Source organism: Scyliorhinus torazame, chromosome X, assembly GCF_047496885.1.
Source record: "Scyliorhinus torazame isolate Kashiwa2021f chromosome X, sScyTor2.1, whole genome shotgun sequence".
NCBI classification, from domain to species: Eukaryota; Metazoa; Chordata; class Chondrichthyes; order Carcharhiniformes; family Scyliorhinidae; genus Scyliorhinus; species Scyliorhinus torazame.
Window position 1 is genome coordinate 7,205,798 of NC_092738.1, and position 17,230 is coordinate 7,223,027.

Sequence of the window (17,230 nt, forward strand, 5' to 3'; positions counted from 1 at the left end):
AGGAGGAGCGGTTGAATAAACTCGGTTTGTTCTCACTGGAACGACAGAGGTTGAGGGGCGACCTGATAGAGGTCTACAAAATTATGAGGGGCATAGACAGAGTGGATAGTCAAGAGGCTTTTCCCCAGGGTAGAGGGGTCAATTACTAGGGGACATAGGTTTAAGGTGTGAGGGGCAAGGTTTAGAGGAGATGTATGAGGCAAGTTTTTCTTACACAGAGGGTAGTGGGTGCCTGGAGCTCGCTGCCGGAGGTGGTGGTGGAAGCAGGGACAATAGTGACATTTAAGGGGCATCTGGACAAATACATGAATAGGATGGGAATAGAGGGATACGGACCCAGGAAGTGTAGAAGATTTTAGTTTAGACGGGCAGCATGGTCGGCACGGGCTTGGAGGGCCGAAGGGCCTGTACATTTCTTTGTTTGTTCTTGTTCATAGACTGGCAGTAGTCAAAATTTAGGGAGTGCAAAGTCTGCGCAATGTCATTATTGGGAGATTAACCATATCTGACTGCACTGCTCATCAGCAGAGTACATGTTTTCAGCCTGGGCTACACTAGGGCTCTTGCAAGGCTCTTTGTTTGAGGAGTCCTTGTATAGTTTGTAGAGCCTTACAAACTTCTACATTGTAGGTTACCTCTTTTGGGAAAACACTGCAGCCTTTGGTTCAACAGGAGATACAGAAATCTGAGAACTCGCACGAACAGACTCAAAAACAGCTTCTTCCCCGCTGTTACCAGACTCCTAAATGACCCTCTTATGGACTGACCTCATTAACACTACACCCTGTATGCTTCATCCGATGCCGGTGCTTATGTAGTTACATTGTATACCTTGTGTTGCCCTATTATGTATTTTCTTTTCTTCCCATGTCCTTAATGATCTGTTGAGCTGCTCGTAGAAAAATATTTTTCACTACCTCGGGATACGTGACAATAAACAAATCCAATCCAATCCAGCATGTTTCGAGGACCATCCACATCAAACTCGCCACGTTCAATGTTCCCAGAGGAAGGCACAGCTGCAGAAGTGCCCCACGCACCAACAATGACAACATGAACTACTATCACGGTGGACGTCCATGCAAATCATATATCGGACTCTTCAGTCATGAGAGGACCCACTGAAGATGAAGAAATCACTTACAGCTTGGGCATACTCGAACGAGGAAAAGTCTACCACTACACTAGAACACGGTTTCTCGGTTACATAGAACATAGAACAATACAGCGCAGTACAGGCCCTTCGGCCCACGATGTTGCACCGAAACAAAAGCCATCTAACCTACACTATGTCATTATCATCCATATGTTTATCCAATAAACTTTTAAATGCCCTCAATGTTGGCGAGTTCACTACTGTAGCAGGTAGGGCATTCCACGGCCTCACTACTCTTTGCGTAAAGAACCTACCTCTGACCTCTGTCCTATATCTATTACCCCTCAGTTTAAAGTTATGTCCCCTCGTGCCAGCCATATCCATCCGCGGGAGAAGGCTCTCACTGTCCACCCTATCTAACCCCCTGATCATTTTGTATGCCTCTATTAAGTCTCCTCTTAACCTTCTTCTCTCCAACGAAAACAACCTCAAGTCCATCAGCCTTTCCTCATAAGATTTTCCCTCCATACCAGGCAACATCCTGGTAAATCTCCTCTGCACCCGCTCCAAAGCCTCCACGTCCTTCCTATAATGCGGAGACCAGAACTGTACTCAATACTCCAAATGCGGCCGTACCAGAGTTCTGTACAGCTGCAACATGACCTCCCGACTCCGGAACTCAATCCCTCTACCAATAAAGGCCAACACTCCATAGGCCTTCTTCACAACCCTATCAACCTGGGTGACAACTTTCAGGGATCTATGTACATGGACACCTAGATCCCTCTGCTCATCCACACTTTCAAGAACGTTACCATTAGCCAAATATTCCGCATTCCTGTTATTCCTTCCAAAGTGAATCACCTCACACTTCTCTACATTAAACTCCATTTGCCACCTCTCAGCCCAGCTCTGCAGCTTATCTATATCCCTCTGTAGCCTGCTACATCCTTCCACACTATCGACAACACCACCGACTTTAGTATCGGTTATCTGAAGCAAGAATCCCAGCCCTAAATCCACCCCGCTATTAATGAGCTGGCTGGCTAATCATGGGCAGTACCCTGTGTACTGCAGGCCCTTCAGACTCAGGTACCAAATTATTAACACTGGCATGATTCTGATCTTCCATTGTTGAATATGTCACCTGGAACCAACAATGACTCTGGAAAATAAAAAGCACACGAAAGCTAATGGATTTAGGGATGACTGCTCCATACCAAAGCACAATAATTCCCACTGCAGAACCATAGATGGTGCTGTTGAGAACTTGCTAATAGCAAGTTCAATTGCACTTAGTGGTACCGTCATGGTTTGAAAATTAATTGTCAAAATTAACTCCTCCAATTATATGAAATATAATAGGTGCAAATATTACACATCATACAACATATGAGAAAATTCTTAAGTCCAAGTTCAGTCGTACACTCAAGTCACAATTGTTTACAAATTTCTGGATGTTTTGTCCAATAAGAAAAAAATGACAGTGACACCCACAGCCTAGAATGCTTTAAGTTTGGTTTGGAACACAATTTGCAGTAAAAGCTTTCAATGATAATAATACAGAATGTGCAATATAGAATGACCACATTTTGGCAAAGTAGCAGAATGCAAGACTAATGACCGACTCTGCTGCTCCCAATCTCAGTAAGGATGCTGTACTGAGTCGAGAGGCTTGGCATTTCACCATGGGGGCAGAATGGGGGGGGGGTCATGGTTCGCGTTGGAAGCACCTCGATCTCTCACTACACTGAGGAGTTCCGCCGAGCTGAGCTACTCATTGCAGAAAACGGGGCAATGCGCGGTCTCGGCCACGCGCTCCCCGCTGAGGCCCCCTATCTATCCAGGAACGTGTTAAATAGCGGGGCGTTTCTTGGCATTGCGAGCACCAGGATAAACGTGCTCGCTATTGGACCTTGTTCCCATTTAGTTAAATCGCATCCCAAGTATATCCAGAGAGGGTCAACGGAAGGGTTCTATCTGAAGTTGCAGGCATTAATTTCCTATTTCGGGGTGCTGGCCACCGTCAGATGTGAAAGTGTGTGTGTGGTGGTGGTGGTGGCGGTGGTTCTTTTTTAAAAAAGAACAACCCATGCCGTAGGTGGAATGCTCAAAGATCTAGTCTAAGTGGGCTCAAGTAATGTTCCCTCTCAACTGCATGCCTATGTCAAGTCTCAGCACAAACTGCACACAAATTGCCTCCTTTATACTGTGCCTGTGTTTACAGGTAAAAACTTATACAAGTTGCCTTTGCATTCCAGAAAAGAATCATAGGGAATGTTGGACACAGGCCAGGTCAAGTTCATCTTACAGGAGTTGGACTGGCTCAGTAATTATTTACCTGGCACGGGTCGCCTCTTGAAAGATCAAGCATGTGAAACAGAAATCCAAGCTCACAACCCAAGCAAAACTCCTTCTGACAGAGATGATTTTGAACATGGCAGCGAATGGGCTCCAGCAGATACAGTACCTGTAACAGAAGAAGAGTGACAGAGAAAAAAAGAAAACATGTACATCAATAGATTAAAACTTCCATAGGTTGCTCATTAAGTACGCCCAAACAAGGTATGGACAAAAGCTCTCTCCACCCTGCCCAAACAAGATGCCTCAGCCCCAACTCAGAAGAACACCCTCCATTGCTGGCCTCTGGGAATGAGATTGACAATTTAATGCCAATAAATACAAAATTTGGGCCATTTTAATATTGTCTGTTTGGACCCAAGGCCATAAGAAAGTGGACTGAGACGTGACAAAATCATTTAGATCCCTCACAGCCAGTAGACCAAGAAGTTAAGTTGTAAACACACTATAGTCTCATCCGTTCCCAGAATTGATCAGTCACCCTGCTCTCTGGCTTACCTGTCTGCACAACCATCTTCCAGGGTGTGTGCTGGTATAATTCAAGACAACTCACCTATCGATTCCCCCCTATCTTCTCGCTTGTGGGCAATACCTAGACTTTGTCTACTCCCTAATCAACTCTCACTGCCCATTGGGAATGAGGACGTTGGAAATTGTGGGCACAATACCAACTATGACCTTTGTGGCTTGGCACACCAGGATCATAGAACCGGGCCATTAATTCACAATGAATAAATGGCATTTAAAATAATGTTCAAAATATTTTACTTGGTGTAAAGAACAGTACAGCACAGGAACAGGCTCTTCGGCCCTCCAAGCCTGCACCGACCATGCTGCCCGTCTATCCTAAGACCTTCTGCACTTCCCTCGCACATCTCCTCTAAACTTTGTCCCTCACACCTTAAACCTTAGTCCACTAGTAATTGACTCTTCCACCCTGGGAAAAAGCTTCTGACTATCCATGCCCCTCAATTTTGTAGACTTCGATCAGGTCGCCCCTCAACCTCCATCATTCCAGTGAGAACAAACCGAGTTTATCCAACCTCCCCTCATAGCTAATGCCCTCCATACCAGGCAACATCCTGGTAAACCTCTTCTCCAAAGCCTCCACATCCTTCTGGTAGTGTGGCGACCAGAATTGAACGCTATACTCCAAGTGTGGCCTAACTAAGGTTCTATACAGCTGGAACATGACTTGCCAATTCTTATACTCAATGCCCCGGCCAATGAAGGCAAGCATGCCGTATGCCTTCTTGACTACCTTCTCCACCTGTGTTGCCCCTTTCAGTGACCTGTGGACCTGTACACCCAGATCCCTAATGTGATAAAACAAAGACAGGTTACATCAGTGTTTTTCAAAATCTTTTTCAGGCGCCCCATTTTTACAAAATGGCTGCCTCTCATGACCCACGCCACGTTCACAATAGATTCTCCATAGTTACTTTCTAAAAACATCATGTACATTGTTGGCACTTCTGAATTATTAAATGTAAAAAATTGTAAATGAAAATATATTTTCTATTTTTTGTTGTTATTTGGAGATCTAATTAACTTGTAATAAAAACCTCTGCACAGATTAGTGAGCGAGACTTTTGATCGCAAAGGTGTTTGAAGGGGGAATGAGGAAATTCTTAGAAACATGCCTGGACTTTGGGCTGATAGGGAAGGAGACTGACCATTGATCGCAAAGTCAGCCTCACTGAGAGAGCGACTGATCTCAGAAAGTGAGTGGAGAGTGGCTCTCCATTTTAAATATACACCAACCCCTTGTGCACACACAACACAACTTTAAACATAGATCTGATTGACAGGGTTAAGATGAACTCAACAAGATTAACTGTCGCAGAAATTGAACCAACACGGACAACGTTAATGGTAACAGAAATTCAAGATTCATTGACAATGATAACAGTGACAGACATTAAACATGCATCCGATTCAGAACGTTAACCCTGAAGTTGGTCTCTTTGTGTGATCATTGACTCTGTGCTTCCTATGAGCTGTACTTGAACAGATGCATTTCCCCCCTGACTGGGATGGATGGAGTTGCCAAACCCACACCCGCCGCCCCAGAGCCGAGTTCAGACTGGGGCAAACACAAATCAGCTTTGTGACAATGGACCAATTGAAAGGTGGGGAGATCCCGCCAGGATACACAGGAATTATCTGCTAGATCCTGTATAAGGGAGCTAGGAGTTACTGACTAGGGTACTTGTGGATACATATTCCAGTTGGCAGTCACTTGGTTTTGGGTGGAGGATGCACGCCTGGAAAAAAAAGATTGCAAAGCACTGCTGGAAACTAACATTGTATCTGCAGGAAATAAATTTAAAGATATATGGTTTTTTTTCTTTTAAACTCTTCAATTGTAGGTGCAGATTCTAACCTGGCTGATCAGCTGCTACAGAAAGGGGAGTGGCTGCTGGAGGCTGTGTCGGTGACTAGAAGAGTGACCCAGGGAGGCAGAAAGTCCACAGCACCGGCCTCTACATCACCCTCATGTGGCCACACACTGCACTGCATCCAGAATTCACCCCGGGGGAAAATGGGAAAAAAGGTCAGGCGCTCCTCAGGGATAATTTTTGGAGACCATTTGGCGACACATTTTACATCGTCCTTCGACCCACCCTCGGGTCGCTATCCCGACTTTGAAAAAAACTGGGTTACATTGCACTTCCTTTGCTTATCCCAATCTCGGGCTGTCAAGTGATTTACTTGGCAATTACCCTACTACCCCATGAGAAAATATTTGGTATCCACTCAAAACATGTCTTCATTTTTGCAAACCGCACAGCCTAGATGAGAAAGTTGCGATGGGGACAAATCCCATGTTTTGCTAATATATGCTCAGCAAGGTGAAAGTACAACTGCACCCCAGTTGTAATATGCATTAACACCAGTGAAGAGTGAAACACTTTTCTGTCCAAAAGGCATGTAAATTAAAACAACTTCAAAAACACTAGAACCTGTTCTTGGACAGCATGGTAGCATAGTGGTTAGCACTATGGCTTCACAGCGCCAGGGTCCCAGGTTCGATTCCAGCTTGGGTCACTGTCTGTGCGGAGTCTGCACGTTCTCCCCGTGTGTGCGTGGGTTTCCTCCGGGTGCTCCGGTTTCCTCCACAGTCCAAAGATGTGCAGGTTAGGTGGATTGGCCATGATAAATTGCCCTTAGTGTCCAAAATTGCCCTTGATGTTGGGTGGAGGTGTTGACTTTGTGTAGGGTGCTCTTTCCAAGAGCCGGTGCAGACTCAAAGGGCCGAATGACATCCTTCTGCACTGTAAATTCTATGATAATCTATGATTAATCTAGGACAACGGTTCGGCACAACATCGTGGGCCGAAAGGCCTGTTCTGTGCTGTATTTTCTATGTTCTATGTTCTAGTTCCTTAACTGGCTAAAAATCATGACTTTACAGTGGTTTACATTACATTTGCTAATTCTGGGTTTTTTGATCAACTTACAACCAGAAGTGTGTTTTTCTATTTTTTTTTAGATAAAAGCATTGACAATTATTATGCAATGAGAGATTGGAAGAGTGCCCCTGACCTGAATCATGCAGTTACAGTAAGCATTGGGAATGTGTGGCTCCAGACCGGCAAACAGCGTCTTGTTGTAGTGTTTGAAATCGAAGTCTTCCAAACCAAGTTTTGAGTATTTTATAGTAACCTAGACAAATACATAAACAATTATACTGCTAAATAATTTAGGCAGAGGTCATATATTCCAAATAGTTCTTCAAAATCAAACCGATACTTCAAAAAAAAAAACACAAGCAATTGCTGCTACTTAGTCTTAAAGGTGTAGACCCATTATTCATTCCCTAAAGCAAAGGGAATATAGATCAATCTGGACACCACTGTAACATGAGGGGCAAGAGGCTGCTGGTCAAGGTGAAAGGTCTGACACAAATCTCCAGGTTGACGGAAGCACCAAAAGAGCTAGTTCAACTCCCTGACGAAATTCTGGACAAGGTCCCTCAATATTCCATGCCCTCTAATGAGAGCTTCTGTTTCAGACTATCCCACGACCGTACGGTCTTCTTGCTCCAGAACAGAATCTACAAACAGTGATTGAGACTTGGGGAAAGAGGTCATGACAGTTAGCTAAACATTTAGAAATATGTTATCACATCCCATTAGATTTCTGTAGTGTGATGTCTGTATTAATATAGACCCAAGTTTTAATGTAGTACAAGAAGCATCCAATAAGTGGCAAATTATATAGTCTGCAGTATGACCTCTTGAATACTGCTGAAAAGAAAGGCATGTTGCCAAAGCTTTTTGTCTTGCACTCAGGACAAACAATTAATACTACAAGAGAAAAGAGTACTGATTGGTTGACACATCGTGACACTCAAGTGGTAATTTCCACTAACAGGAGGGTGCCATCAGTCCAGAAGATTTCAGCCTACCACGCAATTAAGCAACATTGTGCATGAATTTCAGTGCCAGTGCGATGCCAGGTATGTCTCAGTGACTGGCTGATTGAATCAAAGCATGTTCCTTGGGTTGTTTACAATAGGCAGAATACTGACAGTATTCAACCAGACCTCATTTGCAAACCTCAAAATAAAACATCTACTGTTAGATGTGATTCTGCGATTAGGCAGCACTTGTGAACAATCGAGTGCACTAAGAACCAATTTAATTTAACCAGTCGAGCTCTTAACATGGGTTATTTACACTTGCTGGAAGCAACATATGTTCACATGCAGGGACTCCATACTTGGCAAACCCAAGTAATATGGTCAAGCCTTGCAATTTTATTAAATTACCTGGGAGCTTGGGGAGTCAACTGCTTTCTCCCTGGCAACACCGTAGCCAATCAGAGTTGACTTGCTAACCAACTGCACCTTTCTTACTGTAGTTTAAATTGGTGCAATTATTTGTAATTAGGGCATTCTTCCATTTGTCCAGATGAGTGCAAGACAAAAATCAACATATCTTGCTTTTCAGCAATATTCAATGTTCTATATTACCAAGCGACTATTATTATAATTTATTTGAGTCAGACCTTTCGATATTTCTTTGGCACCATATACAGATGAGGCTCTTCTTCCCTTCCAATAGGAGACTCAGGGATTTGATTGTAGCTGTCAAATTCTGCATCCATTTCCTTCAGTTTATATGGAACCTATAAACAGGTAACTTACTTCAATAAATAATTAGACATACTAAAAGCACAATGAGCTCTGCGAATGGTCAAGTGGATAGCAGTGAACACAGTGTATGAATAAACTGGACCACATGGAACAGCATACAGCGATTTTTGCTGGGCTGTGTCAAGTTGGCTGACCTTAGTCTTAACCAAGAAAAGGAAGGAAAAGTAACGGCAGGATTCCTTATCCAGTAAACTCTGCCATAAAGTACATGTGGGCAGAATCAGCTTGGCAGTTACATTTCTGTAGTCAAAAGCTTGCTGACACTTGCTGTCTAGGTGCACACATGACGGGTGGCCACTTGGGAGCAGTATCACGGGCGGCTGGTTCCCATACAGCCACAAAGTCGGTGCTTTCAGAAGAGGGAAAAAACAGGTTAAATTATAAGCATAAGACCTCTAATTTTCTATTCAAGCAGAGCACTTGATTTTGTTGGCAAATTATAAAGCTGTACTATGTAAACAACACATATTGATTTAGCTTGCACCGATGTGGATGCGCCACAATGAAGGCTTTGCACTTAATTCCCTAGGAGACAAACTGGTCCGTTAAATCCAAATGCATCACTCCAGCAAATGCTTAGAACATAGAGCATTACAGCGCAGTACAGGCCCTTCGGCCCTCGATGTTGCGCCGACCTGTGAAACCAAAGCCCATCTCCACTATTCCCTTATCGTCCATATGTCTATCCAATGACCATTTAGTCCACTACTGTTGCAGGCAGGGCATTCCACGCCCTTACTACTCTCTGAGTAAAGAACCTACCTCTGACATCTGTTTTATATCTTTCTCCCCTCAATTTAAAGCTATGTCCCCTCGTGCTAGACATCACCATCCAAGGAAAAAGGCTCTCACTGTCCACCCTATCCAATCCTCTGATCATCTTGTATGCCTCAATTCAGTCACCTCTTAACCTTCTTCTCTCTAACGAAAACAGCCTCAAGTCCCTCAGCCTTTCCTCATAAGATCTTCCCTCCATACCAGGCAACATTCTGGTAAATCTCCTCTGCACCCTTTCCAATGCTTCCACATCCTTCCGATAATGCGGCGACTAGAATTACACGCAATACTCCAAATGCGGCCGCAAGAGTTTTGTACAGTTGCAACACGACCTCATGGCTCCGAAACTCAATCCCTCTACCAATAAAAGCTAACACACCGTACGCCTTCTTAACAACCCTCTCAGCCTGGATGGCAACTTTCAGGGATCTATGTACATGGACACCGAGATCTCTCTGCTCATCCACACTGCCAAGAATCTTACCATTAGCCCAGTACTCTGTCTTCCTGCTATTCCTTCCAAAATGAATCACCTCACACTTTTCTGCATTAAACTCCATTTGCCACCTCTCAGCCCAGCGCTGCAGCTTATCTATGTCCCTCTGTAACATCCGTCCGCACTGTCCACAACTCCACCGACTTTAGTGTCATCTGCAAATTTACTGACCCATCCTTCTACGCCCTCCTCCAGGTCATTTATAAAAATGACAAACAGCAGTGGCCCCAAAACAGATCCTTGTGGTACACCACTAGTAACTGGACTCCAGTCTGAACATTTCCCATCAACCACCACCCTTTGTCTTCTTCCAGCTAGGCAATTTCTGATCCAAACTGCTAAATGACCCTGAATCCCATGCCTCCGTATTTTCTGCAGTAGCCTACCGTGGGGAACCTTATCAAACACTTTACTGAAATCCATATACACCACATCAACTGCTTTACCCTCATCCACCTGTTTGGTCACCTTCTCAAAGAACTCAATAAGGTTTGTGAGGCACGACCTACCCTTCACAAAACCGTGTTGACTATCTCTAATCAAATTATTCCTTTCCAGATGATTATACATCCTATCTCTTATAAACCTTTCCAAGATCTTGCCCACAACAGAAGTAAGGCTCACTGGTCTATAGTTACCGGGGTTGTCTCTACTCCCCTTCTTGAACAAGGAGACAACATTTGCTATCCTCCAATCTTCTCGCACTATTCCTGTAGACAAAGATGACTTAAAGATCAAAGCCAAAGGCTCAGCAATCTCCTCCCTAGCTTCCCAGAGAATCCTAGGATAAATCCCATCTGGCCCAGGGGACTTATCTATTTTCACACTTTCCAGAATTGCTAACACCTCCTCCTTATGAACCTCAAGCCCTTCTCGTCTAGTAGCCTGAATCTGACGAATGTGATATAAAATAGTTAGTTTAAATATATTAGTTACAGTAATGTAGATGTAGGCCGGTCTAATTCTAGTGAGTTCACAGACAAAGGATTTCAGAAAGTATGGCAAGGAAGGGGGAGGGGTGTCTGGTAGAGGAGGAGAAAAGGATGCTGGGTAACAAGAGGCCAGGGTTAAGGAATGAGAAGTGAGCCAATTAGGATGTATGGCCAGGTCAGGAGGGGTATAGGATGACCTCTGGGAATCGTGTATGTGAAACTTGATGCCATTTGAATTTATTTGCAGAGATCCCTTTGTCTCCTTCCTCATTTGTTTCGAAGGGGTCCAGGAGACTGGTTTTGTGTCCCTGAGAAGCGAGTCAGACTTGCAAGTTGGTTAAAAATAAATAATACTATGCCTACAAATCCATCTCGAGTTTTATTGAGGCTAGACTGACGGGTAAAGAATTCAACATTTGTCATTTGGTGCCGGAAACCCGGGATTTCTCCAGACGGTTATCGACCAACTGCGAAATCAGAATTAGACTGATGTTGGACAAGGAAAGTGGAAACGGGCCCACAATGTGTGTAGCTGGAAAATGACACACATTAGTTTTCCCCTCTTCTTATGGTCTGATTGGTCTGGTCACTCGCGGTTGGTACGGAAAGATCGTCTCGACGAAATCAAAGGTCAGTCTGGGGATTAGAAAATTTAACTGATAGGATATCATAATTGATAGTTCGGTTTTGGGTTAGTTTTGGAATTGATGGGACATCAAAATTGATGGTTTAATTCCATGTGTGAGTGTTTGGATGAACTGATGGGACCTCAGAGATAAGGGTTAAGTTCCAAGAGTGTTTTTAAATCTATAGTTGATTAAACTAAAATTGTATCCTTGGACTGTAGTGGCAAGAAACGCAGTCTTGAGGACTAGTTAGAGATTATGGGGAAATGTTTGGATAAATTTCAAAACAAAAGAACATCCATAGAACTGGATGCTGCATGTTAGTTAAAGCAGAAGTCTCTCAAAGGGTTAACAGCAGCCAAAGTTAAAGACGACAGATAGTGCTTCTCACACGGGCCTTGAGATAACAGGCAGCTTGTGGTGTAATTGGATACCTTTCTTTCGAGTCAGTGAAACTCCAGCAAAGTTATGTTTTGAATTAATTAAAGGAAACCAGTGGATTTCTCCACCTCTTTGATAAAAGTTAATTATTTTAGCAAACAATTGATTGAAATTGCCAGAATCTTAAGTTTGAATTACTTGAAATAATGTTTATCTCATTTTATTTGTGAATTAATAGAAACTTAAAGAAACTCACTGACACCATTTTAAAAAGTGTAAATCTGGAGATGACAGTTGACTTTGCTCCGGTATAAATCACCGCAGCTAACTGCTCCATCATTGATAGCAGCCAACATTTTTGTGAATGTAAGAAAAACTTGTTAAAAGAAAAATTGTTAAGATAAAGAATTAATTAAGTTGTAAAAGTTATACAAGTTTGTGTTAAGCAAATCGTAAATTCAGTTCTGAGTTGAGATCAGAGCTAAGCTTGCAGGTTGCAGTAATTCAATTTGAATTTTCAAACATTTTAAGTTTTAAAAGAACACTGTTAAAACCTTTTAAATAATTTTGCCAAGTAGCAAAAATTGCCATTGGTTATAAATAGGCAAATTTAAACATTTTTTAAAAAGAGAGCCAAAGTATGAAAGCTAAAGAGTTAATTAGATTATGGAGACAATATTGTCAACATGAGAGGGATAAGATCATGTTATTAAGTTGGCAAGAAAATGCCCTTAAAATGGGGATTCCAATTAGTGAAAGGGGGGACCAGAAAACTCTGGAGATCTTGAAAAAGGAGTGTGCATTCAAAAAACGTGCAAGTAAAGAGAGGGTGGACTTGAGTTTTAAAAAATGGGCTACGTAGTTCAATGGCTGGCCTTGCATTGACAGAAGCAGATGAGCCAGTAGCATTGTCTGCACTAATTCCGGAACCACCAGGGTATCATAATTTAGATTCAAATCATGCCAGCCTCTCCAGCCCCTTTGGTTGATAGCTTGAGTCTTATTTCAGCATCTTCACTGTCTGTTAGAGAAGGGGAGCTCTGTTCAACAAGCCCAGTTAGCTTGAGGACCTGATCTCGGACAATGAGAGAGGGGCCTGATCCTATCCAGAAACAATCACGCATACCACCTAGATCCCTTCAGACCGATATGGTAGGACAGAAAAGTATGAGAACAAAGAAAGAGGATGGGAATGGTTCTGAGGAGCTAGAGCTCCCCCTAGTGGAAGGGAAGGACGTCAAAGTCTTCGAAGAGCCAGAGGAATCTGCTAGAGCGCCCCCTAGTGAGACTCTGAGATAGTTGTCGATTAGGAAAATACCAAACCCTGATGCTGTAACATCAGGTTGTGGTGACTACTGGATTGGACTGTAACTTGTTGGCCCGAGGTTTACTGTGTATCTTCCAGCTACAGCTAGAGTGCGGAGACGAAGGGGTAACGTTTCAATCATGGAGGATGAGACAACAGTGCCATATATCTATCACTCCCCAGTGGTGGATGTTAGACATTGAACATTCACTGCATCACGTTACCCTGGCTTATGACAGAACCGGACAAAACAGGGAGTTGGAGGACAAATACCGGCCGTTAATTGGGACCGAATGGCCAGTCAAAGTTACAGCCACAGTCACGGGAAAAGAAGGTACAGCCGATTTTGTTACAATATCACCACATTTATGGCCACAGTCAGCTTCTGTAGGCCCTCATATTACACATCAGGTCCACGACCAGTACCATGCCAGGGATCTGGGGCCTATGGTAAGGAGGGCAGTGGATCATTCAGATCCAACAGAGTACGCACTTCAAGTCACGCCAGACAGCACTTCCATAAAATATTTTGAGATCCCTGAAACGGTTAACACTCGACTTCAGCATCACCGGGACGTGACGTTTTGGAATATGTCAATCCACAGGTCTGGGCGGAATACCCATCACAAGTGGGAAAGACAAATGTTACACCCATTAAGGTAACGATTAAGGACCATGTAAAGCTGCCTTCCATTCGGCAATACCCCCTGAAACCCCAAGCTGCTCCACCTATAGACAAATTAATCCGAGAGCTGTTGCAACAGGGTATTTTGGTCCCTTGCCAATCAGAATGTAACACCCCCATACTTGCTGTGCCTAAACCAGCCAAACCAGACCAGTACCGATTAGTACAGGATTTACGTTCAATCAATGCCATCGTACAGCCGTTACATGCTCTCGTCTCTAATCCTGCCCACATACTGGCTCAAATTCCAGCTCGAGCCCGGGTCTTCGCCATTATTGACCTCCAGCATGCTTTCTTTGCCCTCCCACTCGCATCTGAAAGCCAATATTTGTTTGCCTTCACTTACAAATGAACAACAGTATACCTGGACCCGACTGCCTCAGGGGTTCGTCAACTCACCTACGCTCTTCTCCAGATGTCTGCAGACCCAACTCCAGGTCTTGACATTGGAGCATGGTTCCACTCTAGTGCAGTATGTAGATGACATATTGGTAGCGAGTCCTGACGAGCCCAGTAACAGGGATGATGTGATCCAGTTATTAAACCACCTATCCTCGTTGGGTTATGTTGTTTCACAATCAAAGGTCCTGGTGGCTCAGACAAAGGTGAAGTTCTTAGGAGTTTTACTTACAGCCACAGAAAGAAGTCTTGAACCCAGTAGGATTGAACCAATATGCCAATTCCCCACCCCTACCACAGCCAAGGAGGTCCGTCATTGGCTGGGTATGGTGAATTATTGTCGGCAGTGGATACCAAACATCGCTGTCTATACAAAGCTGCTGACGCCTTACACGAGTGAAGGGGGGAATTTTACTCTCACCACCGAGGCACTCGAAGCCTTCCGTTGCCTGAAGCAGGCCTTGTTACAAGCACCAGCCCTCGGTAGGCCCTTGTACGACCGACCGTTCCAGATATACTGTAGTTCTGGAAGGATGTTCAACAGCGGTACTCACCCAGCAACATGGGGACAAGCACCGGCCCATAGCATATTACTCTTCCAAACTTGATCGAGTGGCGTTGGGCCACCCTGTTTGCACCCAGATCTTGGCAGCGATATACAATAGTTTGCAGGCTGCTGCCAATATAACTCCAACTGCACACTCAGCATCTTACCGCAGCTCGTCAGAATAGGTATGAAATATACCTTTTGAACAATCCACATCTGACATTTAAACACTGTACCACTATCAATCCAGCCTGTTTTCTTAGCGGTTCCCCTGTCCATGAAGACGCACCTGGCCACGACTGTTTAGCCTTGATTCAGGAAACTACCACAATAAGGGACGATCTGAGTGATATTCCGTTAGGACAACCTGACATGATTATGTATGTTGATGGCAGTGCATTAGTAAGCCCCACTGGCCGGAGATTGTCCGGCTATGCAATCGTAGAACAGGATGGTCTGATCCTAGAAGCGGCCGCTTTTCAGACCCCTTATTCAGCCCAACAAGCCGAACTTTTTGCCCTTACCCGTGCATGTATACTTGGGGTAGATTGTCGGGTAAATATTTACACTGACTCCCGATACGCCTTCAGGGTATTTCATGACTTCGGACAGCTCTGGAAGAATAGGGGATTCCTTACCTCGGCCGGCATGGAAATATCCCACCGGGGTTTAGTTAATGACCTACTGCAGGCCCTCCTTATGCCCACGCAGATTTCCGTCATTAAATGCGCTGCCCACACAAATGGTAAGACCCCAGTTGACGTTGGTAATGAACAAGCAGATTGTGCAGCGCGGACAGCCGTGCAAATTCAGCAAGTGATGGTGCCTAAAATGTTAAGTCAGACTAAACGATCTGCTATAAATAGGCTGCTTCTGACAAGCCAATGCCAACCATCCAAGACGTCATAAGGTTACAGGAGGATGCTCCTGAGAGTGATAAACAATTGTGGAAATGGTTAGGTTGTACATATGATACTGTTTCCTCTTTATGGACCACGCCAGCACATCAGACTTGTATGTCTGATGTGCTGGCTTTATGGGTCATCGAATGTGTACACTTTGCAACTCATTGTGGGGCTCGGGCGACTAGTGATTTGTTGCTGGACACTTGGTGGCACCCTAAAATGCAGGGGTTGGCCCAGAGTATCAGTAATCGGTGTTTGATTTGTCAGCAAAATAACACCGGCAAAGGTATCCCTTGGGTATGAGGCAAACCCCGTTGCCCAGTGGTCCCTTTGAGACGCTCCAAATGGATTATATGGAGTTGGAAAGAAGTCAATGTTATAAATATGTTTTGGTCATTGTGGATGTGTTCAGCAGATGGGTCGAGGCGTATCCGACTACCGATAATAAAGCTGCTACTGTGGTTAAAGTTCTGATGCGGGAAATCATTCCCCGGTACGGTATACCAGCTCGGTTAAGTTCTGATAACGGGCCTCATTTTATTGGACAGATTAACAAGGAGTTCTGCTCCCAGTTGGGCATACGCCAGTAGTTACACTGTGCGTACAGAAGTGGAGGGGCGGAGTGCTTGGGTCCACCTCCATCACTGTAAATTGGGTCCACCTCTACCACTGTAAAAAGGTCAGTTACCTTCCCCAGCGCTGTTTTACAGGTGTGAAGCATGATGGGGTGGCTGTGCACCGCCTGTGTAATCTTCGGCCTCACCTCGCTTGGAGTGACATCGGGGACGGACATGGAAAAGGGAAATATCATCTACATCTGTAACCCCAACCAAACTACAAGGACATTTAGTTTATGCAGAGGTGATGTTCTTCGCTGCCCCCATATACGAGGACATGGTATCGACTCATGGAAGGTCATCAGGTTAACGGACAATGCAGGACTCATGAAGCAATTGCACCGGTCCCGGCAATGGGAAGGGAACATTACATGGACATTGCCTTGTTTTTGGAGTACATGTAAATTTGATTTCGGATGTGTTAAGATTGGTGCCATAAAGGTGAAATCAGACCGTCAGGAGAGGGTAGGAAGAGGTTGTGAGAGAGAGGGGGGGACTAGAGAGAGGACGGGGCGTGTGAGAAGGGAAGTACAGCTAGAACGTAGGTTATCAGGAGATACACTTAATTCATTTAGGGCCCAGACTGAGGAAAACCCGGGTAGTATGAATCTCTTCTACCAGATTTACCACCGCTCGTATGGCCAGGGACGGGTTGCCTGCTACCCGAACCCCGCAGCGGTGTCTAGGTTATTTTCTGTTTCACCGCTTTGGAGCACTCCCCAAACGGTGGTTCATTGTCAGCATTCCGAGCCACCGCCCGAGCAAGTCACTCTTCCTTACGATCCGGGTTCAGCACCACCGGCTATTTGCCTTCCCCTTCCTCGGGATAATTCCCACTCACAGTATGATAGGCTGCAACGGTGGAGGGCGTACATACCTAGCCACTTCACTCCCAATAGGGATTCCCGGTCGTACGAGAATTGTTTAGGCAGTGACGG

General features: G+C 44.5%; 1 protein-coding gene across 3 annotated transcripts in view; it reads right to left on the minus strand.

The window, feature by feature from the left end:
* pan2 (poly(A) specific ribonuclease subunit PAN2) overlaps positions 1–17,230 on the minus strand; it is a 231,809-nt gene that overhangs the window by 183,439 nt on the left and 31,140 nt on the right. For all 3 annotated transcript variants that reach the window (XM_072494068.1, XM_072494070.1, XM_072494069.1), the window contains exons 9-11: positions 8,474–8,593; positions 7,007–7,126; positions 3,438–3,566 (exon numbers count right to left, since the gene is read on the minus strand). In XM_072494068.1, the coding sequence (XP_072350169.1) occupies positions 3,438–3,566; positions 7,007–7,126; positions 8,474–8,593 (369 nt within the window). The remainder of the gene's footprint in view (positions 1–3,437; positions 3,567–7,006; positions 7,127–8,473; positions 8,594–17,230) is intronic.